The sequence below is a fragment of the Hirsutella rhossiliensis genome (assembly GCF_020360975.1).
Source record: "Hirsutella rhossiliensis strain HR02 chromosome Unknown scaffold00008, whole genome shotgun sequence".
NCBI lineage: Eukaryota > Fungi > Ascomycota > Sordariomycetes > Hypocreales > Ophiocordycipitaceae > Hirsutella > Hirsutella rhossiliensis.
Window position 1 is genome coordinate 861,338 of NW_025408674.1, and position 23,749 is coordinate 885,086.

General features: G+C 54.4%; 4 protein-coding genes across 4 annotated transcripts; 2 read left to right on the forward strand and 2 right to left on the reverse strand.

Moving 5' to 3' along the window:
• Positions 1-262: 262 nt before the first annotated feature.
• Positions 263-1,333, reverse strand: HRG_07365 (uncharacterized protein; the record flags this gene model as incomplete). The annotated part of the gene is made up of 2 exons (XM_044865836.1): positions 263-441; positions 1,042-1,333. The coding sequence occupies 2 exons, from the start codon at positions 1,331-1,333 to the stop codon at positions 263-265; spliced, it is 471 nt and encodes a 156-aa protein (XP_044718800.1).
• A 14,213-nt stretch (positions 1,334-15,546) lies between these two features.
• HRG_07366 (kinase) lies at positions 15,547-18,109 on the forward strand (the record flags this gene model as incomplete). Its single annotated transcript, XM_044865837.1, has 4 exons — positions 15,547-16,961; positions 17,089-17,367; positions 17,559-17,976; positions 18,041-18,109. 4 exons carry the CDS (start codon positions 15,547-15,549, stop codon positions 18,107-18,109), a joined length of 2,181 nt encoding a protein of 726 aa, XP_044718801.1.
• Positions 18,110-19,160: 1,051 nt separating this feature from the next.
• Positions 19,161-20,784, reverse strand: HRG_07367 (Endonuclease/exonuclease/phosphatase; the record flags this gene model as incomplete). The annotated part of the gene is made up of 7 exons (XM_044865838.1): positions 19,161-19,361; positions 19,429-19,547; positions 19,587-19,717; positions 19,753-20,031; positions 20,052-20,377; positions 20,444-20,755; positions 20,779-20,784. 7 exons carry the CDS (start codon positions 20,782-20,784, stop codon positions 19,161-19,163), a joined length of 1,374 nt encoding a protein of 457 aa, XP_044718802.1.
• Positions 20,785-21,323: 539 nt separating this feature from the next.
• On the forward strand, positions 21,324-22,953 carry HRG_07368 (uncharacterized protein; the record flags this gene model as incomplete). The annotated part of the gene is made up of 4 exons (XM_044865839.1): positions 21,324-21,338; positions 21,392-21,658; positions 22,718-22,806; positions 22,863-22,953. The coding sequence occupies 4 exons, from the start codon at positions 21,324-21,326 to the stop codon at positions 22,951-22,953; spliced, it is 462 nt and encodes a 153-aa protein (XP_044718803.1).
• Between the last annotated feature and the right edge of the window lie 796 nt (positions 22,954-23,749).

The window sequence follows — 23,749 nt, forward strand, 5'->3', positions numbered from 1 at the left end:
CCGGTAAGGTCATCGTGAAATTAACCCTGCCGTACCCCTCAATCCGGACTTCTGATTCCCCTGTGATTAGGTAGTCTTTCTGGGCCTTTCTGAATGACCGGAATCGGCTGAGTGTGTTACACACGTGAAGGGAAGCTCCTGAGTCAAGGATCGCGGATAGGCGGAGCGGGTATTCCGACACTGCCACCGATGACCCGGCTGGGTAGACGAAAGCCGGATTGGCCGTTCCAACCATCCTTCCTCGAACCCGGGTCGCTGGTTGCTATTTCCCATCTTTCTGGATTTCGCGGATCTCCTCGACCTTCTTCCGTAGGTCGGGGTTATCCTTGATAGCCTTCTGGGCTCTCTTGCACAGCCTTTCAGATCGATTGAAATGGCCTGGCCGTAATTCCTCGAAGACTTGCCAGCAACCCTCAAGTTCATGGCTGTCAAGACCACAAGCTGGGCAACGGTCTTTGTCAGATGCTTCCTTCCTCTTCTTCCGTGGCGTGGAATCTTCTTTCGGACTGGCCTGAAAGCCGGCTCCTCTTTCACCGTTCCCGGGCCGTTACTGGGTTCAATTCGACGATTTCCTAACCTGGCGAGCTGCTTCCTGGTAGGTCCATCTTTCTTCTAGGTATTGTTTTGGTCGCTTTGGGGATTCTCGATGCAGTCCTGGCCTATGTGCTTGGTAGATCTTGAACTGGATGGCAGCGGCTTCTTCGTCAGCCTTTGCTTCCGCGGATAAATATAGCCGAGAAGCCGTCGGAAAGGGGCTTAATCAGGCTAGCTATGTCTCGCAGCCATTGGCCGGTCACAGCCTCCACGAGGAAGTACTGTTCAGCTTCTCCCATGATTTCCTCCCATCTAGCGAGCCAGGTAGAGATATTCTTCGTCGGAAAAGCTCGAAGATGGATCGTATACTGGGCTCGGATACGTTCCATCATATAGCCCCTCGTTGGGGCTGTCGAGGCCTCGAGCTTTACAAACCACTCCCGAAGAGTCTCGTCGTCGTGAAGGAGGTCAACTTCGCTTTGCTAATCGTTTCCGTAATCGTCGTACGGGCTGCTGTGACGAGCCTCGTCTCGTAGAGGTATTCCTTTCGGCGACCTTCGTAGTCCCTCGATGCTTCAGAATAAGCCTTCTGCTGGCCTGCATTCAGATCAGCAAATCTTTCAGCCTCAGCGTTGAAATCACTGAATTCGGGGCGTTCAGGTAGTTCAAGGGGGGTCTTGTCATGTTCGAAGATGAGCTTGTGGATGGTCTTGTCCACACGGGCCCGAAGCTCCTTCAGCCACTTATCCCAATCCTGAGGCTCCGTAAGAATCGTGCGCTGGATGGTGTCCTTCGACATCTTGGTTGAAGCAGAAAGGATGATTAAGGAGAGAGAAATGGGGCGTAGAGGTGTCTTAATCGACGATAAGTTCAATCGAGAGCGTTTGTGGAAGAATGCAGCAGCCGGAAGTTACAGAAACACTGTTTCTCCCGGGCTCATAACTCTCGAAGAGAGGTGCAAGTGATGAATAGATTATGTTTTTCTCCTTAGATTCTTCTTCCTCCTAACAAAAGTGACTTCTTATAGTTCTGTCACCTGTGGCTGCCTTGTGGTGGCGATGTCGCCACCCAGGCCGCCTAGATGACGTTGTCATCTAGAAGGTTCGATACCACCGCTTAACAACAACATTATTCATCCTTCTCAGTCACCTTTGCTAGAGTCAGCCCGACTAGGTAACCTCCGGACCTAGATCGTTAACCCGTTTTCACGACAGTTGTCGCTCTCGTAATTCCAGCTGTCATATTCTGTAGCTCCAACGTCTTTGCCTGACCCGTTGTAGTGAACGCAAATCCAGAATAGCACCCAGAAGAATGACTCAAGGTCGTGCATGAAGGAGTGCTGCTCGTTGCCTAACAGTGCCCCGATGGCCATGAATGCCCTCGTACCTGTCTTCCCTTTCGCTCCCGAGGCATCTTCACGTTGGGTTCTAATGGCGAGGTCTAGGTCGATCAGGAAAGCTCGCCGGGAGGGGTTTTCATCGTCCTCATTGACCATAAAAATATGAGTCCAGAACGAGCTCGGCCACGTCATGCGCATTACGACTGCACCGAAACAGCTCCACGATTCATCGCATGTGCCAAGTCAGCCAATCTTGGCTTGCGGACGATCCTTGTATGCCTTGGGCTAGGTTGAACCAGACGCACAGTGAGTTTGCCCTCTACGGGACTGGTTACAAGACCATTATCATAAAGAGGAGACGGGGGAAAACCGAGCTTGGCTTGATCCCGTGGACGCCACGGGTTGAATTCATGAGGAAACGGCTGAGTGAACTGCGCTGTGTTGCTGAACAGAAAATCATGCCGGGATATCCACTTTAGCTAGCCTCGACTATTATCGGCTCTTGGCTGGTACAGCGGTATCTCAGATTTGGCCGCCACATAGTGAATGCTCCTGGCTCGGGTAGTCCGACTCTGAACACGCATGTTGTTTAGTTCAGCACAGTACCAAACGCAGCGAGTCGCTCTATTTTATGCTGGGACGGTCTAGCAAGCTAGTTCTGTTGTAGGCCATATATTGCCAATTGCATTGTCGCATTCATGGTACATATGTTGGATAAGTGCGCGATAATGTCGCTATTAAGCGATATTATTGAACCTTCTAGAAAACAATGTCACCTAAGCAGACTAAGTGGTGACATCGCCACCTCAAGGCAGCCACATAAGTATAAGAAGGGAGAACTTCTCAATCATTTCAGACAGATAACAATGAACATATTTGACTCATACTCTCTACTTCCATTCCCTGCGAAATGCATGCTGTCAACGTAGACGGTAGCCATGTTTTCGACCGCGAACGCATCGAAGGATTGGCGTTTTATTTTGCAAAGCCGCAACGCTTGTCTCACTGAGCCTGCTCACTGCATCTTACCAGGCCGTTCCGCTGTCTTGCCAAGCCGGACCGTTCGTCATGGTGAAATCGCGCCCGTTCTACATCCCGACATGAGTGGTAGGATACCGTACCGACTTAGGCTACTTCCTGTCTTAGACAGGACTTGACTATGTGAACATTGCCGGCGAAACTTTGCCTTTGAGGTATAGGTACTTATGTGCCTTGATCGCGTCGCGGAGCGCCCCCAGGAGCTACGATATCTTTTCGTACTTGTGGATCGCTCGGCCTGCCGGGGAGATCACTAGACATCGAAAGACTCGACTATCATAAGGTCCGATGTTAGGAGCGAGCAGACTCGTCCTCTGAGCTTCCCCAACATCATATGTAACTTCGTCCTGCCCTTGGCTCGACCTTTGACTGTTGGATCTTGATCGCTTAGATTTCCGGCCGACATCAACCGGCTTGCGCTTTCTTAACGGCTTGTCAGTGATGCTCAAGCCATGAAGCTTTCTGAATGACCGAGAAAGGGCACCGGGAGGCTGAGACAGGGAGAAAGAATGCGAAAAATTCGACGCAGTGCTTGGAAGACCTCGGAAGGAGTAAGGCCTCGTGAATGTCAGGCCTGATCGCATTTCATTGATGCTGGTTATGCGACGATAGCCTATCAACTCAGCAATGCCCTCGACTTCTCTTTAACGGCCCAATCTCAGAAGATCTGCCTCTGGCTTTCGCCGGTCAGACGTCCACGAAAACTTCGCGACATAACTCCAATTCTCGGAGTCCGGAGGCTTCGTGAGATAGCAAGACGCCCCACGGCAGACGATTGCCCGTTGACGGGTGAAAGGCTGCGATTCCAGCCGCAGCCTCGTCCTACTTGAAGCCTCGTCCTGCTCAATGCGTATCAAGCGACTGTCGCCATCCAGCTCTGTAAAGGTGTCCAAGCCCAGTTCCTCGTCATTTATCATTGTGTAGCCGGCGATCACCTGTATGAACCGTTCGGGCTTCTCATGGATATCGAACGCGCCAGGACTGTAACATCCCAAGCGGTCAAATACCCAAACCTCCATCTCGCGCCCGCAGATTGTAAACGCGTGGACATACCAACGCGTCGGCTGGCAGGAGAAAACATCTCGCACGTGTCGGCCGATCTAGATTAGCGTCGCCTTTTTTTTTGGCTCTTGGACACCTTGAGCTCACCCATCACTTCGACATCCCTCCGGAGAGTCGTGCGCGGCATCTGGCAGCTGCCCATTCTTTTACTTGGCAAAGAGATCAATTTGTCGCTGAGCTTCGGCACCGACAAGATCCTTCGGGTTTGTGGTTGAGTAATAGCCGCGTCGTTCCTTCGAGAGGAAGTCGTCTTGGAATCGGACCACCAGTCCAGAAATTCGGCCTGCACGGGCGGGACAGGAGGATCGGTCCACGCGCCATCGACGTGCCGATGCTTCGTCGCCTCATAGACGTTCAAGGCACGGCACGTCCAGTCTCCCCTCTAAGTATTTCTATCGTGATATGTGCAGAAGCTGATCTCTTCAAATACCTTTCTTTCCAGTCTGTTCGGCACCTTGCTGGGAAGCGGAGAAATGAGTAATGGGAGTGCTGTCGTACGTGATTGGGACGCTTGGAGGTGTCACTCGGGCGAACATGGTTGTAGGATCAAGCACGGCGCTGTGTCGAGTACCGGTAGTGTGTCGAGTAGTGAGTGTATCGAGCGGTCTCGAGCGGGGAAAGGATTTTACTCCGCACCTTCCTCCTGAGTTACTATACCCGTTCGGTGTGGGCGGGTGTAGTTCTCTGCGACAGCCGTGCAATCTTGTACCGAGCTTGCACCCTGCATGCACCTTCTTTCGTTCCTCAAGGCATTTCCACGTCAAGTCCTTTCGGCCCGCTAGTTGATCCGCCATCGTACCAAATTACGGACGCGGCGCATTGGGCGACGGGTACGAAGTACCCGAATGCGCCGCCAAATTACGGGCGCTGCTTATGTAACTCTACCAATAATACTTCAACCGACTCATCTCCTCTGTCTCCTGAAAGCATCCGTTCCGTTTCCCCAGTCTCGACAAGGTCAAGATGGAACCGTCGCCAAGCCCGAATCGACGCGCCAATGCAGAGGCCCTTTCCATCTACGAGTCGGCTCGCCGCCAACCGAGAAAGCGCATTCTCATCGAGCCTCTACTGTGGACGAGACTGCATCTCGAGATCCTGTCGTGCACATTTAGCCAATGCAGTCCTGCCCCCCCGGTCATGATGCACCTTCCGTCGACAGAGAATGCTTTTCGAGATGCCAGTCGACGGCGACTTTTTGAGCGCTACTTCTTTGACAATCGACACTTGTGGGTGGCAAAGGAAGGATCAATACGCGGGTTTCTTTGCCTCGAACCTTCACCATTGTCTTGGCGGTGAGTCGATGCACATACCAAGTGGCGTCATCTGACCTTGGCACCCGTAGTTGCGATCTCGACTTGCATCTTGGTGGCTATCGCAGCGTCCTTCTTCCATGCCACTACTACTGCCTCGGCGATCATATCCCCGTAGCTGCACATGTCGACCGCAGCCGCATTATCTCTCAACGCAAGAAAAGGGTTGGGCCGACGATACGTCGATACAACCCCCCTGCCGTCAACTTAGGCAAGCTTCAACTCAAGATGGTTACTCCCACCGAGTCGTTGCACGATCCGTACCTAGTGGCGCTCTTGATTGCCCTCGGCCAGCTACAATGGAGGCGTTGGGACCGCAAAAACTCAGCAGGCGGCTGGCGTGACGGTAAGTATGCACACCTCATCTAGATCAGCTGACCTCCTAATGCGTTGGCAGCCCAAGCTCATGTTCAGCACCGAAGATTGCAATTTTATGTACATCTATTCGGTAAATATATCCTCGTCCCTCATCAACATGTTCGATAACCCAGCCATGAAGCCGTCGGCGCCTGATTCCCTTGCTGTGCAAATATCCACTATTCCCTATAAACCTGTCGAAACGTTTCGTGGTCGTCTCTTGGCGCTCCTCCTCTCGGCGACTTGCCCCGAGGACGTGGACAAGTCGGAAAAGTTGATTGTGTACGGATATACGTGCACCTAGATGCAAGCGCCAACCCCCCTGAAAGGTTGCGGCTGCTGCATGCATGCTGCAAACTGCAAGTCATTACCCACCCTTCATCATTCCCATGTTCACCAATCCTCTCGACGGCTGGCCCAGCACACGGCGCTTGATGAAACACGGCCCCCAAATTGGAAGCGGCAAAACTTGTCACGCTCCCCCGCCATCACTCTTAAATATCGTCGAGGTTGCCCGGCTGGGGATACACTTGCCTCGCCAACCCACTACTGTTTCTAGCAGGACAGCTGACACTCATCACATCTTTTGCTCTTCGTAACATGCAACAATCATGTCTTACTACGACACAGTCAGAGACGCGTCCACCTTCGCGCAAAGAGGCAAGGGCAGAGATAACCTCTCTGCTCTGGTTCATTCCAGGCACTGGAAGAGCGCCGTCAGTCAATGGGGTCGCGAACACTTGTTTGCGCACCGCGTCCTCTGCAAGGAGCCTAAGAAAGCTCTGCCTCTCTTTGAGTCTCGCAGGCTCTTGCCTCGCGACCCAAGAAACACCAACGCCTGCATCAACGCTCTGGTCCAAGGTCCGGAAAGCATCGACGCCCTCAAATACCAAGTGGAGCCTCAGCTCGTGCAGCACTACAAGCCGGACAGTCTCGGCTACGTCTGGGCAGCCTTGGCTCCATTTGTGCGAGCTGGCGCCGGCTCTATTCAGGACGCCCCCTCGGACACAGCAGTCCGGGAAGCGTCCAAACGGACGTCAAAGAGACCTGTGGAACTCCAAAACTTCGTCCCGTCCGACCAGGTCACCTTCGGGAGCTCCCCGACTATAAACATCGTCCCGCAACGTCGGGCTCGAATGAGACTCATTCGAGCGCGGGCTACGTCGAGGGCTTGTAGCACCACTCGTCGAGGATGCTACTGTCCGTCTCGCCAGTTGCTTTATCCGCTGCGTACTGAATTACGGCCAGCACCAGGATCAGACAGTTCCATTTCTCTACTTCTGTGACGAGCGTCAGACGTATTCTTTCTCGCAGGGCAATCTGCACATCCACGCAGTCGATGATGGGGGCATCCAGTTTATCGACGCGAACGGCGATCACCAACATGTAGCGATGCTTGAAGGCAAACGGACGTTCGCAAAAGTCATCGACGGGATTCCAATTGTCTCCGACGAGCTGCTAGGCCAAATGGTGGGAGAGGCGTTAGCCGTGCGATGCTCAGGCGTTCTCGCGGTCTCTACTACCGAGTAAGCTCTTGCCTCTAAACGTGCCAGCCTCAAACTAACCATAAGGTTTTTATAGCTTCATCACGATTCTTGCGGCCAGCCACTTTATAAAATTCTTCCACTTTCATATTTCTGACGCCTTTCGTCGCAGCTATGAGGAATCGCTCGCCAATCTAGATGGCTATTTGCATGTGCACTCTACGATGTGGTTCGACATAAAGAACAACCGGCATAGAGAGGACGTTGTTGCTCACATCTTTGCTCTAATAGCCTGGGCCAAGGAATACATGTAATGGGGCGGCAAGGAAGGGGCACCAGACATGGGCATATTTATTGTTAAGCTTATCAATATCGATAACAATATGGAAGTCCCCTATCAATATGTATTGCTAATGTGCCCCTATTTTGACTTGAATGCCTGTTTTAGGCGTACTTACTTTTTCCACACGTCAGCCGTAGCGCTGAGGAAAGGGGCTCGGCACAGAATGGGAGCATTCTTTCGTTCAAGATTCTCCATGCCCTCCATTTTGGTGATCGAAGTGCACGCCCTCGATATCTCAGCTTTGGCAATGGAAGACTACGTATCCCGTGTGCCGGAAGTTGACATCGCATCGAACCCTTCGTCATCAATTTTGCCTTCCGATAGTGTCTCGCAATCTGCCAGTATACCTTCAGAATCGGAGCATTCCTCCGGCAGCAGTCAAGAGGAGGAAGTTGAGAGCGACGTCGACTTGGCATCACTTTCGACAGGCTCGAGGCGATGAGCCACGCACGGCAGGTGGCAATTTACTCCACTACTGCAAACGTTGTCGCAATCCATCGTGGTCAACCCACATTTCTGGCAACGCCCGCTATCATCTCGAAAAGGTTCATCACGTACAAGTCAGAGAAGACACGAATGCTCGATGCAAGCGTCAAGTAGCCATCGAGAATGCCTTCGCGAGAACAAGCGAAAAGCAGCTGAGGCTGACTCAAGAGAGCGAGGTCAATATTTTGCGGAGCGTGATCAATGTCGATGCTTTCCGAGAGGCACAGATGCTACTTTCCGCGAATAGGCATCTGCCACTGAGCTGCGCGACGTGGCCAGAGTATCAGGCACTTTTGACCGCGATCAACCCCGCAGTCGAGGAGTTCCTCGTCGACTCTAGCAACACGGTCGCTTCGGATCTAGATAGGGCCTACGACACGCATCAACAATCCGTCTGTCGGTGGCTCGAAGGCGCTCGGAGTCTTGTGCATATCGCAATGGATGTATGGTCTTCTCCTCAACGCAAGGCATACATCGCTGTTCATGCGCAATGGGTCGACGAGGCATACAAGCCTCGCAAGGCAATGCTGGGATTGCCAAACCTGCGACGGTCGCACGCGGGCGCAGCGATGACGCCGCACCTACTGAAGATCATCCGGAGATACGGCATAACACAAAAACTCGGCTATTTCACCGGGGACAATGATGCTAAAATGACACTTGCCTCCGTCAACTTTCTGCCGATTTATCGCAAGAGCATGGGCTGACCTTTGATCCAATATCCTCTCGAACGCGGTGCGCTGGCCACATCATTAACCTTTCCTGCAAGCCTTTCTCATTGCGACCAGCGAAAGTGCACTTCAGGCCGCCGTTGAACAGGCGGACGATGAACTGAATCAAACTACTGTTGCAGACGCCTTGCATGACCACCTCCATTCAGAATCTACGCCAAGAACTCACGCCCAGCGCAGAAAAGAAATGACATTGCCGGTTGGCGGAGTATCGGTCCAATGGGAAAACTTCACAACATTGCTGTGTTCATTCGCAACTCTACAATTCACAACGACGCATGGGACGACATTGCGGGGAAAGCCCTCGGTATCGACAACATCACGCGCTGGAACTCGTGGTTCAAGCTGCTAAGGTCAGTCGCAGACTCTGCAAGTATTGCCTTCGGGCTGAAGAAGAGAGCTCAACTTCGATGCAGGTCAAGTATGCCGAAAACGCCCACATGGTAAGCTCGGTTCACATGGGCTGGTGGGTTCTTTCAAAGTATTACGAAGAAACCGACAAAAACCCCGTCTATGCCACGGCACTTCTGCTCCATCCAGAAAAACGGCGGAGGTATCTCGACCGTCATTGGGCACCAGAGTGGCGGCAGACAGCCATTGCTGCAGCGCAGCGGCAATGGGCGAAGTATAAGGACAGACCGATTTCGTCGGAGAGAACCGTGCGACCCAGTTGTGAAGCGCGAGAGGTCGCTTCTTACGAGCGCATAAGGCAGTCAATGAGTGTCCTGGATGAACCTGGCGATGAAGACGAGTTTGAGAAATTCATCAATGCTCCTCCGAGACATATGCTGACTGCCAATCCGCTTGAATGGTGGTGTCGTGAGGAGCAGAGAGCCGAGTATCCACGCTTGCATCAGATGGCCCTTGACATACTCAGCGTCCCAGCGATGTCGGACGAGCCGGAGCGGGTGTTCTCTTGCACAAGGCGGACACTTTCTTGGGATCGAGCTCGACTTTCCGCGGACAGGACTGAAAAGCTGCAATGCTTGGGTAATTGGGTGAGGAACGATTTGATTCGCAAACTGTACGTTGCGGTTGATGACGAGATCATGGATGTGGGCGGCGCCAACGGAGACGGAGATGAGCATTCAATGTTATACTAATAATTATTGATAAGCTTAACAATACATATCAATATAGCCACACTCCTAACAATACATAACAATATGCCAAAAATATGTATTTATTTATTATTGCAATGTCTGGGCCGGACGGACCTGTTCTTCTTCAATGATAAACAGCTCACCCTCGTCGTCGCCCTCTTGGCCGAAGGCTGACGTCACGCCGGCGTCGCGCACATCGTCATCGGCGCCATCTTCACCATGGTTCGACCCTAATGTATCGTCGGTAACCTTGTTGGCAAGGCTTCGCTGACCGGCTTGTAGTGAATGTCAGCGCCCAAGGACATATTGAGTGCTCGGGGCGTCCTTGTATGACCGGCAGTGGCCCTTTTCTCTTTGCCTTGCTTGCAAAAGTTGCGCACCATCTTTGACGGAATGTTCTCTTCCGACTCCATGTCGGATTCCGATCCGGAGGCCAGTTGCCTTCCCATCGCATCTGAAGGTAGCGCACCAGCCCGCGTCCCTCGACGTCGTAGACAGCCATGTTCTCGAGTCGCTTGACCACCCACGCATGCTCCCCGTCGTCATCAGAACTGGTCGCGAGTGAAGTCTCCCGGGGCGGGGGCGGGTGACTCTACACGGCATGGCCCCTTGGGTAGGCTTGATATTCAACTTCAAGAGCCCGTGGGCGTTTGTGTACCGGAGAAGACGAATTGAGGTGGCGCGGGTCGACTCGTCAGGGCCGAGGCTGGCTAATGCGCTCCTCTAAACGTGCCATTGACCGCAATGGCGCCAAGCCCCCAAGTGCCCCATTCCGATTCAAGCGCAGACTGCTTGCCATCATCAACAACGTTGACTTCGAAGTCGTCGGCCATGTACCAGCGGGCTTCGCGAGCTATCTGCATAGAGGATTCCGCCCTCGTCGTTGGAAAGCCCGTCAAAGCCTTCCAGCCTGGTCCTGTGCGACGTAGACGCCTAGGCTCATTGCGCCCATTCTGATACGCGTCGGGGGTCCCACATCCGGGCTCAGCAACGGCAGCCGACTCAATGCCGGTGTGGGCGGGCGGTCAGCCCTACTTCTCGCCGCCCGCGTGCTTTTCGTGGGCCAGCTTCTTACGGTCCCCGTCGAGCTCTGCCTCCATGTTGGACTCCCATTCCTTGAGGGCTCGCGGCGAAACGTAGTCGAGGATCTTCATGGCAGGGACCAGGTGCCGGGCAGCGAGAAGGTCGTGCCATCCGACAACGTTCGTCATGCTTTTCGACAGCGGCTTGCCGTCGGCAGCCGGGCCCGGCGAGGGCAGCAGAATGCCTCGACAATGTAGGGGAGGCATATGCCCTGGAGCGGCGGGCCGCTGCCGGGGACGTAATCGCGCGGCTTGGAGCGTAGCGTTATCTCGATTCGACTCGTCGGCTTGTTCTTGCGCGGCCGAAGCTGCGTGTCTGAGCGAGCCGGAAGAGGCTTCGTCGCCATGGCAGAGTGCTAGAAGTCGTCGTGGCTGCGCGGTCAACTGTCGTGACGTGGTGCCAAGGGAGGCCGGAACGCGCCCGCCCATTCGAGGCCAAGGAAGTGTGTAGAGGCGAGACGAGCAGGCCGAGGGGGCGCAATGCATGCGGAGGGAGCGTCGGCACTGGCGACGAGGCGTGGCCCGAGCCGCGGCTTCATCAACGTTGACGAGGCGCAAGATGGGTGCCCCTGGACCTGCACTGTAGGTGCTTAAGTCATCTGCTAAGCTTCGATACATACCTAGGACTGACCTGGCTTTTTACAATCTGAATCATCACGTCGTGCCTAGACTCGAAGGGAAATAACCACGCTTTGAGTCGGCAACCACCCTATACGCTTTCGACTCCACAGGAAGTTCATGGCGCTGTGACATGTCAAGACTAGTGGCCGTAAGGAGGAAGTGGCCAAAGCGACTGTTTGCGTGTTTTTTGAACCCAAGATGGTAAAACGGACCGATGAAAGTGGTTCCAGCAGACTTGGAACATCTGACGAAATATCACCTTGCAAGTGACTGTGAATCCCTCGGGGAAGCCACTGCAGATGCCCAGCCAATTCTCATCGCTACAGGGAGGAGGCCATCCAAGACAGAACAATAATGAATCAACACTTTTGCACCCCAACTATCCCTACCGTCCCAATTGTCCCCTTTACACCCTCTGCCCAGCTCTCTTCGTGAGATGTCGAATAAGTCACTTCCTCCCAGCTTCGTCCGTGATGCAGAGACTCTTATTATATTCCAGGAACACGTCTAACAGCTTGATGAAGATTCTCGACGTTGGGGTTGATGGTCTCTTGGATACGTGCCGTCTCAGGCTTGCGCTCACTTGCAGTATTCGACTCATCTGCAGTAGTGACTGTCACCCCTATTCCTTTCACTTCAGCCAATCGCCAACCGTCGTCATGATAAATCACGAAGTCATTCTTACCATCGTCCTGAAAATGGGGCCGTTGAGCGGCTGTGGTGATATCGGAGTGAAAACCGGACTGTTCCTGGGTAGCCGAAGAACCTTTCGAACATGCGGAGGGGCCGAAAGGAGGAGATTCGGTTTGCGACATCGTCTTCCAGAAGGTCGAGTGTATGGTCAAGGCTGCGAATAGATCATATACAGTAGTGGGTAGAAGCTCCGGGAAACACAATATGATCTGGAGAGGCAAACATCCACACCATCAGTCTAGTTTGATGGCAGCTCACAAGCGGAGAGATGCGATGGGGGCCAAGTGCAAGCAGCATCACAAATAGCGGCCCTGAACCATACTTATGCCCCTGACCGCACTGGCCATAAACCACGGTCAGGGTGTCCGGCTGCCCCTGTGTTGAACGGGAAGTAGACTGCGCCTGTTAATGCATGTTTTTATGAATCGAGTTACTTGAAAGGAGGTTGGAAGTATCGCAATATCTCGCATTTCCCACCCTATGGGGCGAACCAGTAGGCTCTCCTTGTATCCTTGCTACGGGCGCAAGCATCGCCAAAAGCCCATGTAACGGGTCCAAGCCAGCAAAGCGAATAGACCTCAGGCCACCTTACCAAGGTTCCCCAACAAGGGGAGTGGCAAGTCGGTTGGTCGGTTGGTCGGTTGGCCAGTTGGACCAGGTCCTGGGAGCCGCTCACTCCCACGCAGGTCTTACAGAGGTTACCTTCTTCTTCCAAGGCTGATGCCGAGGAGGGCAATTATTCTTTGCCATGAAGCTTCGTACGCTGAAAGCTTCGCCACCTCCAGACCTTCCCATGCATATGCATACATGTTGGCACTTGGGGCCAAGTCGGAGAGAAGAGAAATCAGCAGGCAGAATTCTGCGTCACGCTCACCCCCTGAACCCCGCTGCAGAAGAGCTGCGGGCTTGTCCGTGTCATGCGGACGAGGCGGTCCGCCCAGTCACTCTTCGCCCTAGTACCTATTCGGAGGTTGGGTGCTGATGGATTTGAAGAAACCTCGGATGTGATCGGCGCGTAGATGCAGAAGCTGGAGGTGTCCTGGTCAAGCTGGGGCTGACTATTAGACATTCATTCCAGGAGGTGGCTTACAAGCATCAGTCAAGCAACAGCGGACTACTGTCCCGAAAGAGGAATAAGGGGCAAAAGACAGCTGGCCGAAAGATGCCATGGGGCGGCCAAAGTTGCACTGCAGAGAACGTACGGGATGATTTGCTGGAGCCCACATTAGGAGTCACGGAAAAGCTCATCTGGGACAGCTCGTTTGCAGTCGCGTGGAGGATAGAGAAACTTAAGCACCGGTCCACCCGTTTCCTCGGTCCCCCATCATTCTCGTATTCTTGCACTCTCAGAAGGCCAATGAACGGCAGAATCCCACAAAGAACCTCCTGCCTGCCATGTCGACTGACTCCCTCTCGACGTTCCAGGAGTATACGGATACGGAGTCGATTGCACGTGGACAAACTGGCCAACTGCGTGCTCTCGGCAGGCTTCTATGTCCTGCATCGCCAACACCAGAGGCTCTAGACACCGTGACCCAATATAAAGGCGCGAGCCGTGGCGACAAACGTGCGCAAGATGAGATTTCAAAGTCACCTACAACCGACACGCAGCCGACACTCGCACCAAGCGATCTTCGAGAGGCTCATCATTCTTTTCTCGTGGCGATGGGAAGGGGAACTGTTCTCCTGGACTTGCATTCCAGGTCACTTTGTTCAGTGCCTGCCATCGAGTAGAGGCCCACGGATCCATCGATGGCGGACATGACGAAGAAGTTGCACTGGATTTCACTCTCCCTCATCGAAAGCCAGTTAATATCACCATGAGATTTTCTCAGTATTCTCCTCGAGGGTCTTCACAATATACCAGGCAACGCAAGCAGAAGGTCCATGACGGAGTCTCCAGGAGGATCGGGCGGAATTTCAAGCGCCTCAGCGAAGATGGCTAACTCCTGAACCGGGGCACAGAAGGCAACGAGCCTACAGATCACAAAGGAGCAAGCAAGGGCCTTGCGAGCCTTCCAGAACAAACAAACGTATTGATTTCAGATTAAGTGTCTTCACCAGCCCCTGAAATGGTAATTGCCCCTAGCTGCCTCCTCCAATAGATATCTGTTCCACGAACCAGCGTTGCCTTCGCTTGCCTTCATGTGAGGACCCTCGGAAATTGCCTCAAGTTCGGCGTATCTTGCAATACGTGCTGACGATCGAATATGGTGTCGGTTGCGAATTTCACTTGCTGCCTTTCCCACACGAGACCAAATCGAAGAGAGTCAGCCAACTCATTCGCGAGCATGTTATGACGAGTCCTTCGTGGCGATAGAGGTGCTGCGGCTTTCCCACAATGCTTCATGGTTCGGGCCATGTTTGCTTGGCCTCCATTGCGCGTCGGGGTGCGCCACCAACCAGTGGTGCAATGCCTGCACAACTTCTCGTTCCGTACGGTCCAAGTCTCGGGCGCAAATTTGATCGCCCAGCATGCCACTCATGGAGGAAATTTTGTGAACAGTTTATGCTCAAAACACCTGTCCGTTGGTTTCAAGGGTATCGCTGCCCTCTTTCATGCCCATGAACCGATGTGTAGGTATTTAATTGGATTCCGCTCCTGGGATTTTTCGTCTCTTCCCCCTCACGACTTGGGCGGGGAAAAATTGCGGCCCGATCTTACCTCAGCAAAAGCCCGGGCCTTTTCCAAGAGGAGTCTAGCCCTGTTGAGAGCAAGTCACGTTACTTTCACAAATCCTCGAGAATATGCCTTAGGATCCTGTCAAACGCGCGCACTGCGTTGGGCTATTGCATGTGTTTTGTGCATTTTTGAAAGTCACAACATTCCTTTGAGTCTATTCAATTTGCAACCGCACTTGCGGGACCGCCTCCTGCGAAGCCCAGTCCCTTCTGACGGCTCTGGCTGGCCGTAAGAATCGTACGGTACTCAAGTACGTAGCGTGTCCTCCGTGCTCGACTTCCTGAAGAGCCATTGCGTTGAACAACACCAAATTCGTTCGCCTTCGCGAAGTGGTGATGGCGACAAATAAGCATGCTATTTGCCGTCAGACGCTTTCCTTGAAAGCTGACGGCATCGAGATGCGATGAAGAGGAATCACAAGACACGCTCGACCAGCATACCTGCTTGGCCGGCAAAGCTCTCTCCGCAAAGACGTGGGTAACGGATCTATATATCAGTCCAGTCCCCAACCCTTTCCGGGTCCTAGCAAGGAACACCGCCACTTGACATCAATTCTTGTTTCGTACGGAATTCTCTGGTTGGTTGCGATTGCGGCCATGTTTTGCTGTGTGGGTGGAGAATTCATGTTCCAAAAGGGTGGCCAAGTCGGGAAGAATTTCAGGCGAGTCACGTGACATAATATGGTTGCCGTCTCAACTGCCTCTAGCCTTTTTGTAGCCATCGTTCCCACGAAGGTTGTCGTCAACATCAAAAACACCCGTTTAGCAAGTTCCAGCCAACATCAATACCACATGCAGGAAACAAAAAAAATCGAGGAGCTAGAGAGGCGACTTCGTGAGGCGGAAGAACGCATTGCAAGCGAAAAGCAACGCGCCGAAAAGGAACAGCAACGCGCCGAAAAGGAACAGCAACGCGCCGAAAAGGAACAGCAACGCGCCGAAAAGGAACAGCAACGTGCCGAAGAAGCAGAACGAGAGCGTCAACAAGAGCGAGATCGTGCCGAGAAGGAGCAGCAACGCGCCGAGAAGGAGCAGCAACGCGCCGAAGAAGCAGAGGAACAGACCCGACCGACCACATTCGACGAGTACATCGCTGCTTGTCATCGCCATGTCTTTTCCCAGTTCACGGTGGAAAGAGACCGCAGGCTTACGTCAAGGGGTTCTATCACCAACCCCCGAAATAAGCTATGCCCTACTAGTCTTGAGCCTTGGCCACGCTTCCTGGAACTGCAGGGGAGCGTTTTCGATACTCTCTACGAATGTCTGCCCGTCGACATTCGTGTCTTCGAGAGCCAAAACTTCCTAGCCGGTCTAGGAAGGAGAGTGGCGCAGCGATCGATAGCAGATGAGAAGACGCTGGAATACTTCATGCATAATAGTGTCGAAGATCCTGTCAGAGTCATCATGGAGCAACTCAGGCAGATTGACGAGGTGTGCGACGCATTCGACATGGGAAACGGGATCGTCTTCGAGAACCACCCTCACGCCATCAGCGACGTCGCCGAGGAAGTAGTCGCCCGGGAGAACCCGTCAACACCGCCGCAAGCACCAGACCACCGACGAGATCTTCATCAGCTACGGCCCGACCAAATCTGCATTTATCGGTCAGGTGATGACCCATCCCCGGAGAAGCGGACGATGATCTACGTGTCCGAGTATAAGGCACCCCATAAGCTCACAGCTCCGCACCTCCGCGCCGGACTACGGCCGATGAATATCTACAAGGAAGTCGTCAATCGGAAGACGATCCCGCCATCTGTGGACCCGGACGGCCGTTTTGAATATCACGCCGAGAGACTGACGGCGTCTGCCCTCACACAAACGTATCACTACATGATCGAAGGCGGTCTCGAGTACGGGTTGCTGACAACTGGCGAGGCGACCGTCTTTCTCAAGGTGGACTGGGCCGAGCCTGAGACGTTGTATTATCACCTGGCAGAGCCCGGGCCGGAGGTGTTGGCTCATCCAGAGCATATGCAGTCTAGCTCCGCGGTGGGGCAGTATCTCACGTTCAGCCTGATGGCGCTAGGTAGACCGGGCGGACGGGTGGAACATGGGCAGGATGAGCGTGATCGGGCGACGGCGAATCTCAACAGGTGGGCGGAGGATTTCGAAGTGACACTGCGATCGATTCCCGAGAGCGACCGAATGGCATCGGACAGCGCATCCAGCTGGGCACCTACGACATACGAGGACTTTGACCGGTCGCCGATTACGCGGCAGGGGAGGAGACGCCGTCGAGGTAGAAGAGGCGACGAGCGCGACACAATTGCGACTAGACGAGATCAGTCGGAATCATCGGACGACGAGTCGGGATATCGGCCTCCGGATACGCCGAGCCCCTCTGAGCGGCAAGGAGGACGTGGACAACGCGGACAACGTGGACGAGGCGATGCAAATGTGCCTCGACGAAGTCAACGAATCCTGGCACGCCGACCCCGCCAAGGGACTGATGAGGAAGTGGAACGGCGGTACTGCACCCAAGCATGCCTCCTTGGACTGGTTCGGGGAGGTACCCTCGATCCTCGATGTCCCAACGCGGGGTGTCATGGCGGCCCTCGAGGATGCACTCGCGCACCACATCCGATCAGTCATTCTACATGGCTGCAACTTTTGAGTGAGCAGCTGCGACAGACGCTGGATGCCGGGATCACAAAGCTAGGAAAGCACGGTGCTCGAGGAGTGCTTTTCAGGGTGACCCTTCTGTCGTACGGCTACACGTTTGTGTGCAAGGGCACAGTGCAGGCCTTCATCCGGGACCTTGAGCATGAAGCAGCAGTCTACAAGCGCCTAGAGCGGGTTCAGGGCGTCAACGTACCCGTCTTTCTCGGAGCCGTAGACCTTCGGCCGCTGAAGAGGACCTACTACTACGACCATCGGGTTTACGTCGTGCACATGACGTTTCTTTCATGGGGAGGAGACGTGATTGACGAGGCCAAGATCGCAGCCAGCACGAGAAGAATCCTCGAGGCCAAGGCGCTTGCATCCCTGCGGGCGATACATGAGGAAGGTGTGGTACACAAAGACGTGCGAAGCGCCAACATGCTGGTCAACAAAGAGACGGACGGTGTGATGATGATCGACTTTGAGCGTGCTATGTTGCTTGAACTAGTGCGACGGCCACTTGCGCAGCTGGTGCCCAACAAGAGAAGATTGGACTCGGGCAACACGACAGGTTCAGGGAAGGGCAGAGCATGCAAGCGGCGAGGTGCGGGAAGTTGTGGATTCGCAGAGGATACTCTGATGGTCAGGACAGCATTCCTGGGGATGGAGGACGGCCATGAATGAGAAAGGACGTTTATGATCCAACGTGATGACGATGGGCGACGAATGCGTCTACTACTACTGGATAAAGGGTACGCTGTAATAATATATTAATATTCGGAGTGGCTGTGTGGTACAGTGATGACCTCAATTCAAGTATCAACTCAAGTATATCAAGTAAGTCAAGTAAGTTGACTGCTCAGTGCATTTCAAGTAAGTAAGTTCACGATGCCCAAAACTTGATATACTTGAAATGCTAGATTTCGTAGGATTTCTTGGGCGACGATCTGTCAACTATTTGAGGTAAAGAAGAGAGCAGTCTCCAGTCAACTGGAGGAGGCAGTGACAAGGATTAGCTTTAGCTTTGACATGTGGACTTCTCCAAACCGGTACGCTTTCCTTGGCCTCCACGCTCACTATCTCAAGTTAGGGCCCCATGTGGCTGAGCCCAGACAAGGAACGGGACAGGGTCCAGTGGGTGGGCACTCTGTCGAACGGCCTCATCCCGGCAGGGTGCCCTTAGCCGTGACCACCATGTGTCACCATCTCTGAACAGGGGGTAGTCTTGACGGCTCACACATCATGGCGATCGATCACCCGCAGTTGAAATAGGTTGCGGGCAAAGGGTTTCAACCCTGCCGCAGCTTGAGTGGCAATTAGCAGTCGGATTAGGAAGTCTTGCTAAGGGCATCCGCTCTGGGGTTCCCTGATCATGCTAGAGAAAATCCCTTTCGAAGTCTCTACCTTCCCGACAATGAGGAACCCAGATTTTCGGTACAGTGGAACAGCGGAGGGTGATGCCATGACGAAAGCAGGGCAGTGCAATTGCTCAAACCGATTGCAGGCATGCTTGCAACTCTCTGAAAGCCCCGGACGTGCGTGGCCTTGCCTGGCGCGTTGAGCAGCCGAGCCCGTTATGTGCCGCCCATTCGGCAATGGCCGTCCCGTATCTTGCGCTCCGCACTCCAGGCGGCCAGAAGCAGCGGTAGGCGTTGATGTCACCCGCGACAAGGCATTTGCCAGGGAAGGAGTTAGTCAAGTGGCTCGGGGGTCCCCTCGTGTCGGTAGAAATTGATGATGAGGATGCCGTTGACCCGAAGCCAGAGTATATCGCGCGTGGGTATGGAGCAGATCTGCTCTACTCGGATATTCGCATCGTTACGGGCGTACGACATCACCCTCGGGGCCTGGTCTGGATCCCATGCTCGTTCTGGCGCAAAGGCGTGGAAGGTCTGGTGTGTCTGGATCCTACATGTCCCGCTCTCTTTCTATCCAGAAGTTCGGTTTCTGGATAAGCACGATGTCGTAATCTTCTGCTTCTGCTAGTCGTAAGGCCATGCTATGATAAGGCTCTGCTTTGCCACGTTGGCCTGGAGAACTCGGATAGTCCTCCTGTCGCGGGTTCTTTGTCTCGGGGACTTGTTACTCATAGGGATCCGGGCGCGTGCTCTGTCGACGTCTCTTTTTGAGAGACTCAGGGCTGTATGTTGCGACCACTATCTCGTCCTGAGGTGGAAGAAGCGCCGTGGGGTCGGGCGCTTGCGCGCTGGAGGGAGGCGGCCGCTGCATCTGGCGGGCCTCGACGGCTCTTGCGCAGGGTGAAGGGTCGGTCCTTGGGATGACTGGGGAGAGGTGGTTGGCGCCAGCCGTTCGAGTTCCATGTTGGTTTGCCGATATAGCCGGGAGCCCATCTTCCTTACTGCGTGCTTTTCGATCTTAGACAGCCGCACGAGTTGGCCGTGTGAGCGCCTGGGTCTGGCAGGGCACTGCTTGTGGTCTTCCTGGAAGGGCCCGAAGCAGTTCGCGCACCTCTCCGGACGATCACAGTCGTCACCGTGGTGGTCTTTTCCGCCGCAGCGTCGGCACGCCGGTTTCTGGTCGCAGATAAAGCGGGAGTGGTACCTAGTCCAAGCAATTGTCACATTGGGTAGGTCGGGGGTTCTTGGTGATCGGTCGCGCTAATCGGCCGGTGCCGAAGAGTCGCCATCTCTTCTGTATAGCCGCCTTGAATGACACAATCATCGTCACGGTAGGCCGGTCTGAGCCCTCGGCGTGTCTCTTGGCTTTCGTGAACGTCTACTGGTTCCACGCCTGTCTGCAGCTTGATCTCTTCTCTGATAGCTTGGCCATAGTCTACTGCAGACCCCCAGATATCCGTGAGCTGCCTGGGGCAGTCGGCCACCGTATAAGTGTGCCAATTCTGGAAGCCTTCAACCGCTTCGGTTCCGAGGCAGGCCGCCCAGTCGCCCTGCCTTTCAGTCAGCAAGTCCCTCGCCTCCCGGTCTAAGACACGAATGGCCCATCCGGTCTTCACTCGGGCGACTTGTGGCATGCCTTCTATATTGAGCGTCTTGGCTACGTGGGCTCCCCTGGTGGCCCCACGATGGGGATCCGTCAGTGAGCCGCACGAAGACGCGCTTAGGCGGCTGGACGTGTGGGGCCATCCGAGGTTGTGGGTCGGGCGGGCCGGCAGGCCGCCCCTGACTGCGCCATCCCCTTCTGGGCCATAGCGGCGTAGGTCACTGCGGTAGCCGCCGTCTCTTCCGTGGCTGGCGTTCTTGCCCGCGCGTGTGGGCGCGCCGTTGAGCGCGTCGTCACAGTAGCTGAGGAAGCCGCGCGAGAAGTCCTTGGCGAAGTTGAGCGCGTGACCCGCATTTGGCTAGGCCAGCACACCGAGTACCTAGGTACCTTTTTTTTTTTGTTCATTACGCGTATGTGGCCGTCTAGGCTATGACGCGGCAGGGGCTAGCCCCCTGCAGCTAGCTAATTAATAGCTAGCTTTGCAGAGTATATAAGAAAGAGACCGGTAAGGAAAAATTGACGGGGTCAGTCCTTTTATTCCCACGCTTTATTATTTACCCCTGAGTACCTAGGTACCTATATACCTGCCTCATGCTCGCCGCGCTGCGAAACAAGAGCCGTCGTGACACGGGGCACAAGCAAAAACGCATCTCGTCGGCCGGTCCACAGTCCCCGCAGCCTTGTTCACGATACGCTAACCCGCCGATACATGGAGGCGTCCTGTGGCTGGCCCCGTGATTGGCGCGAACCCCGCCAGCGCACCTGGCCCGAAACGAAACGGAGTCCTTTCGGGGAGCATACAAGTACCAGCCCAGGTCTCCAAGGCGTCCTCCCCCAGCTCGCTCCCAACTTGGAGAGCTTCACTATACGGATAACAGGCCTCTCTTGTCACCATGAATGACAATAGCGTACCGACATCCACGATCCCGCACCCGGCCAAGCCTTCGCTGACGATACACAGAAACCAAAGGTGGGCGAGATATGCTGGCTCGAGATCCCCGTCCACGACGTTTCTCGAGCCCAACAACTCTACGGCGATGTTTTCGGATGGGTCTGCCAGCCCGAGGGCGTTCCCCACGGGCGCAACGGCATCCAGAGCATGCACTTTTTCAACAAGGGCGCCGTCCACGGGGCCTTCCTCCTCGTCATGGAGGGCTACCAGGCCGTCAAATGGCAATTGATATACGGGCCCAACCACTTTACTACACGGGCGCTCCTTACACGGGCTGTATGGACGACCGGCCAGCCCCACCAACACGGCCCGTCAGCCCACCAAAGGCGGTGAGACCACCACAACACACGCATTCGCTCACTAAGATGACATCTTCTACCGCTAATCTGATAACCTTGTCATCACTACTTCAATGAATTAATACGTCGCTATAATCCCCACACTCGGCGTCGGAGAAGCCGTTCCACTCTTCGTACTCCTGTCCATCTTGGCTCAACGATGATACTAGTGGAGTGGGCGACGCAATACGGCCGTGGCAATCGTCTCCACGTTCCCAAATAGCTTGCCGTGGGCCGGACGCTTCTCGACACTTGGCCAACTCGCGAGCCAATAAGGAATCTGTCTCCGCCAGCTCCCAGGCCAAGGTCAAGGCAGGCTGGAAGCGGGCCACAACCTGCTTGCGGGCATCGACTTCCTCCACCCTCAAGAGGCAGCGTAGACGCTGTCTCTCGAGTTTGTCTGCATCAGGAATTCCTGTGGTGAACAACCGCCGAGCCCCACCTCCTCGGAAGCTATCATCCAAGAATATTTGTGACTGACGTAGTTTCCACCAGGGCTCGTCGACGCCACGAGAGCCGTGTGGTCTTGGCAGGCTAGTGAAGTAGCTTTCTGGCCATGTGGCGAAGAGATTGTATAACGCATCATCGTCGTTAAGGCCGTAATACGGTTCAGGATTGAAAGGAGGCTGAGCCCGAGCCCGTGATGCAAGTCTACGGCGCTTGCATGGAGGCAAGCCCGGAAGGGATCTACTACAGCCGTCGCCGCTGTTGGCAGCAGTTGGGTCTTCGTGCAATGTCATGCCGGTTGGTGCTTAACCGAATGATTGCTCAGACGGAAGGTTGGTTGTGGGAGAGTTAGTTGTCACTACAGAACTGGCAGCTGGGATGTCACCCCCCTTCTGCCAGGTGGTGGGGCTACAGACCCTGCCACGTGCAAGGACCAGGCGGCAGAATTTTTGGCCCAATTAAAAACCGCCGCCCGTGTAAGGAGCGCCCGTGTAGTAAAGTGGTTGGGCCCGTATATCAATTGCCCGTCAAATATGGCCGGCTCGACAAGGAGATCCTCCCGCCGCTGCCCACCTTTTGCGTCGACGATTGTGGCGAGACGCTCACCAAGGTCGAGGCCCATGGCGGAAAAGAGCAGTGGCAAGTCATCTTGTGCGTCGCGATTTGGACATATGCTGACTGCGCCAATTCACAAGCCCCAAGACGGCGATTGGAGGAGACATGGGATACTTTGCGCGCTTTACCGACACTGAGGGTAATATCATCGGCATTTGGTCACAGAAGTAGCCCTCTGGACACGCAGGGTCCCGTTGCAACAGCAGCCATAGAAGAATCATCTGTCGCACGACCGCCGGTCACCTAAGGCAGGCTTTTAATCATACGCCATACGCCATACGGACCTATATGGTTTATGGTGTATGATTTATTCTCGTATGGTGAACTAAAACCATATATTGCCCATACGGGAAATGATGTCAAGGCTCCATGTCGTCCCCTAGAGTACAGGTGCTGCCCTCCTTTGGCAGGGACCCATATTGTTCGACCTCCTCTGCCTGTAGCCCAGCTGTTATGCCGCTGCGAATCCAGCTCTTTAGCACTCCCCTTTTAATTGTCGGTGCTCCAAGGAGCATTCGATCCCATGAAATCGTATGCCGTGCTCCGGAAAATGTACGCTCGGGATCAGCAGACATGGCGGGTAATGAGAGAATGTCTATTGCCACCTTTGACAATCGAGGAAAGCGCCGCTGCTGTTCATCGTGGAGCCACCAGGCAAAGTGGGAGCCGTCAATTGGAATGGGCGCCCTACTGAGAGGTGTAGGTTTCTGTCGATAGACTGTTATTCTGGTACTCATGAGGTAGGGGCAGCACAAGAAGGGATAAAGATGCATGATCTAGCTAGAAAGAATCAGCCACAGGGCCCTATTTATGCCGTAGTCAGAGGGACCCTCAGGTGACTTACATAGGCACCAGACTGGCCCCATACGTGAGGTCTTTATGGGTCCCCGATACATGGCCTCATAATGATCCTTCAGGTGGCCCTCCCTTGATCCTTCAGGTGACCTACTAACAGCGGTGCCTATAC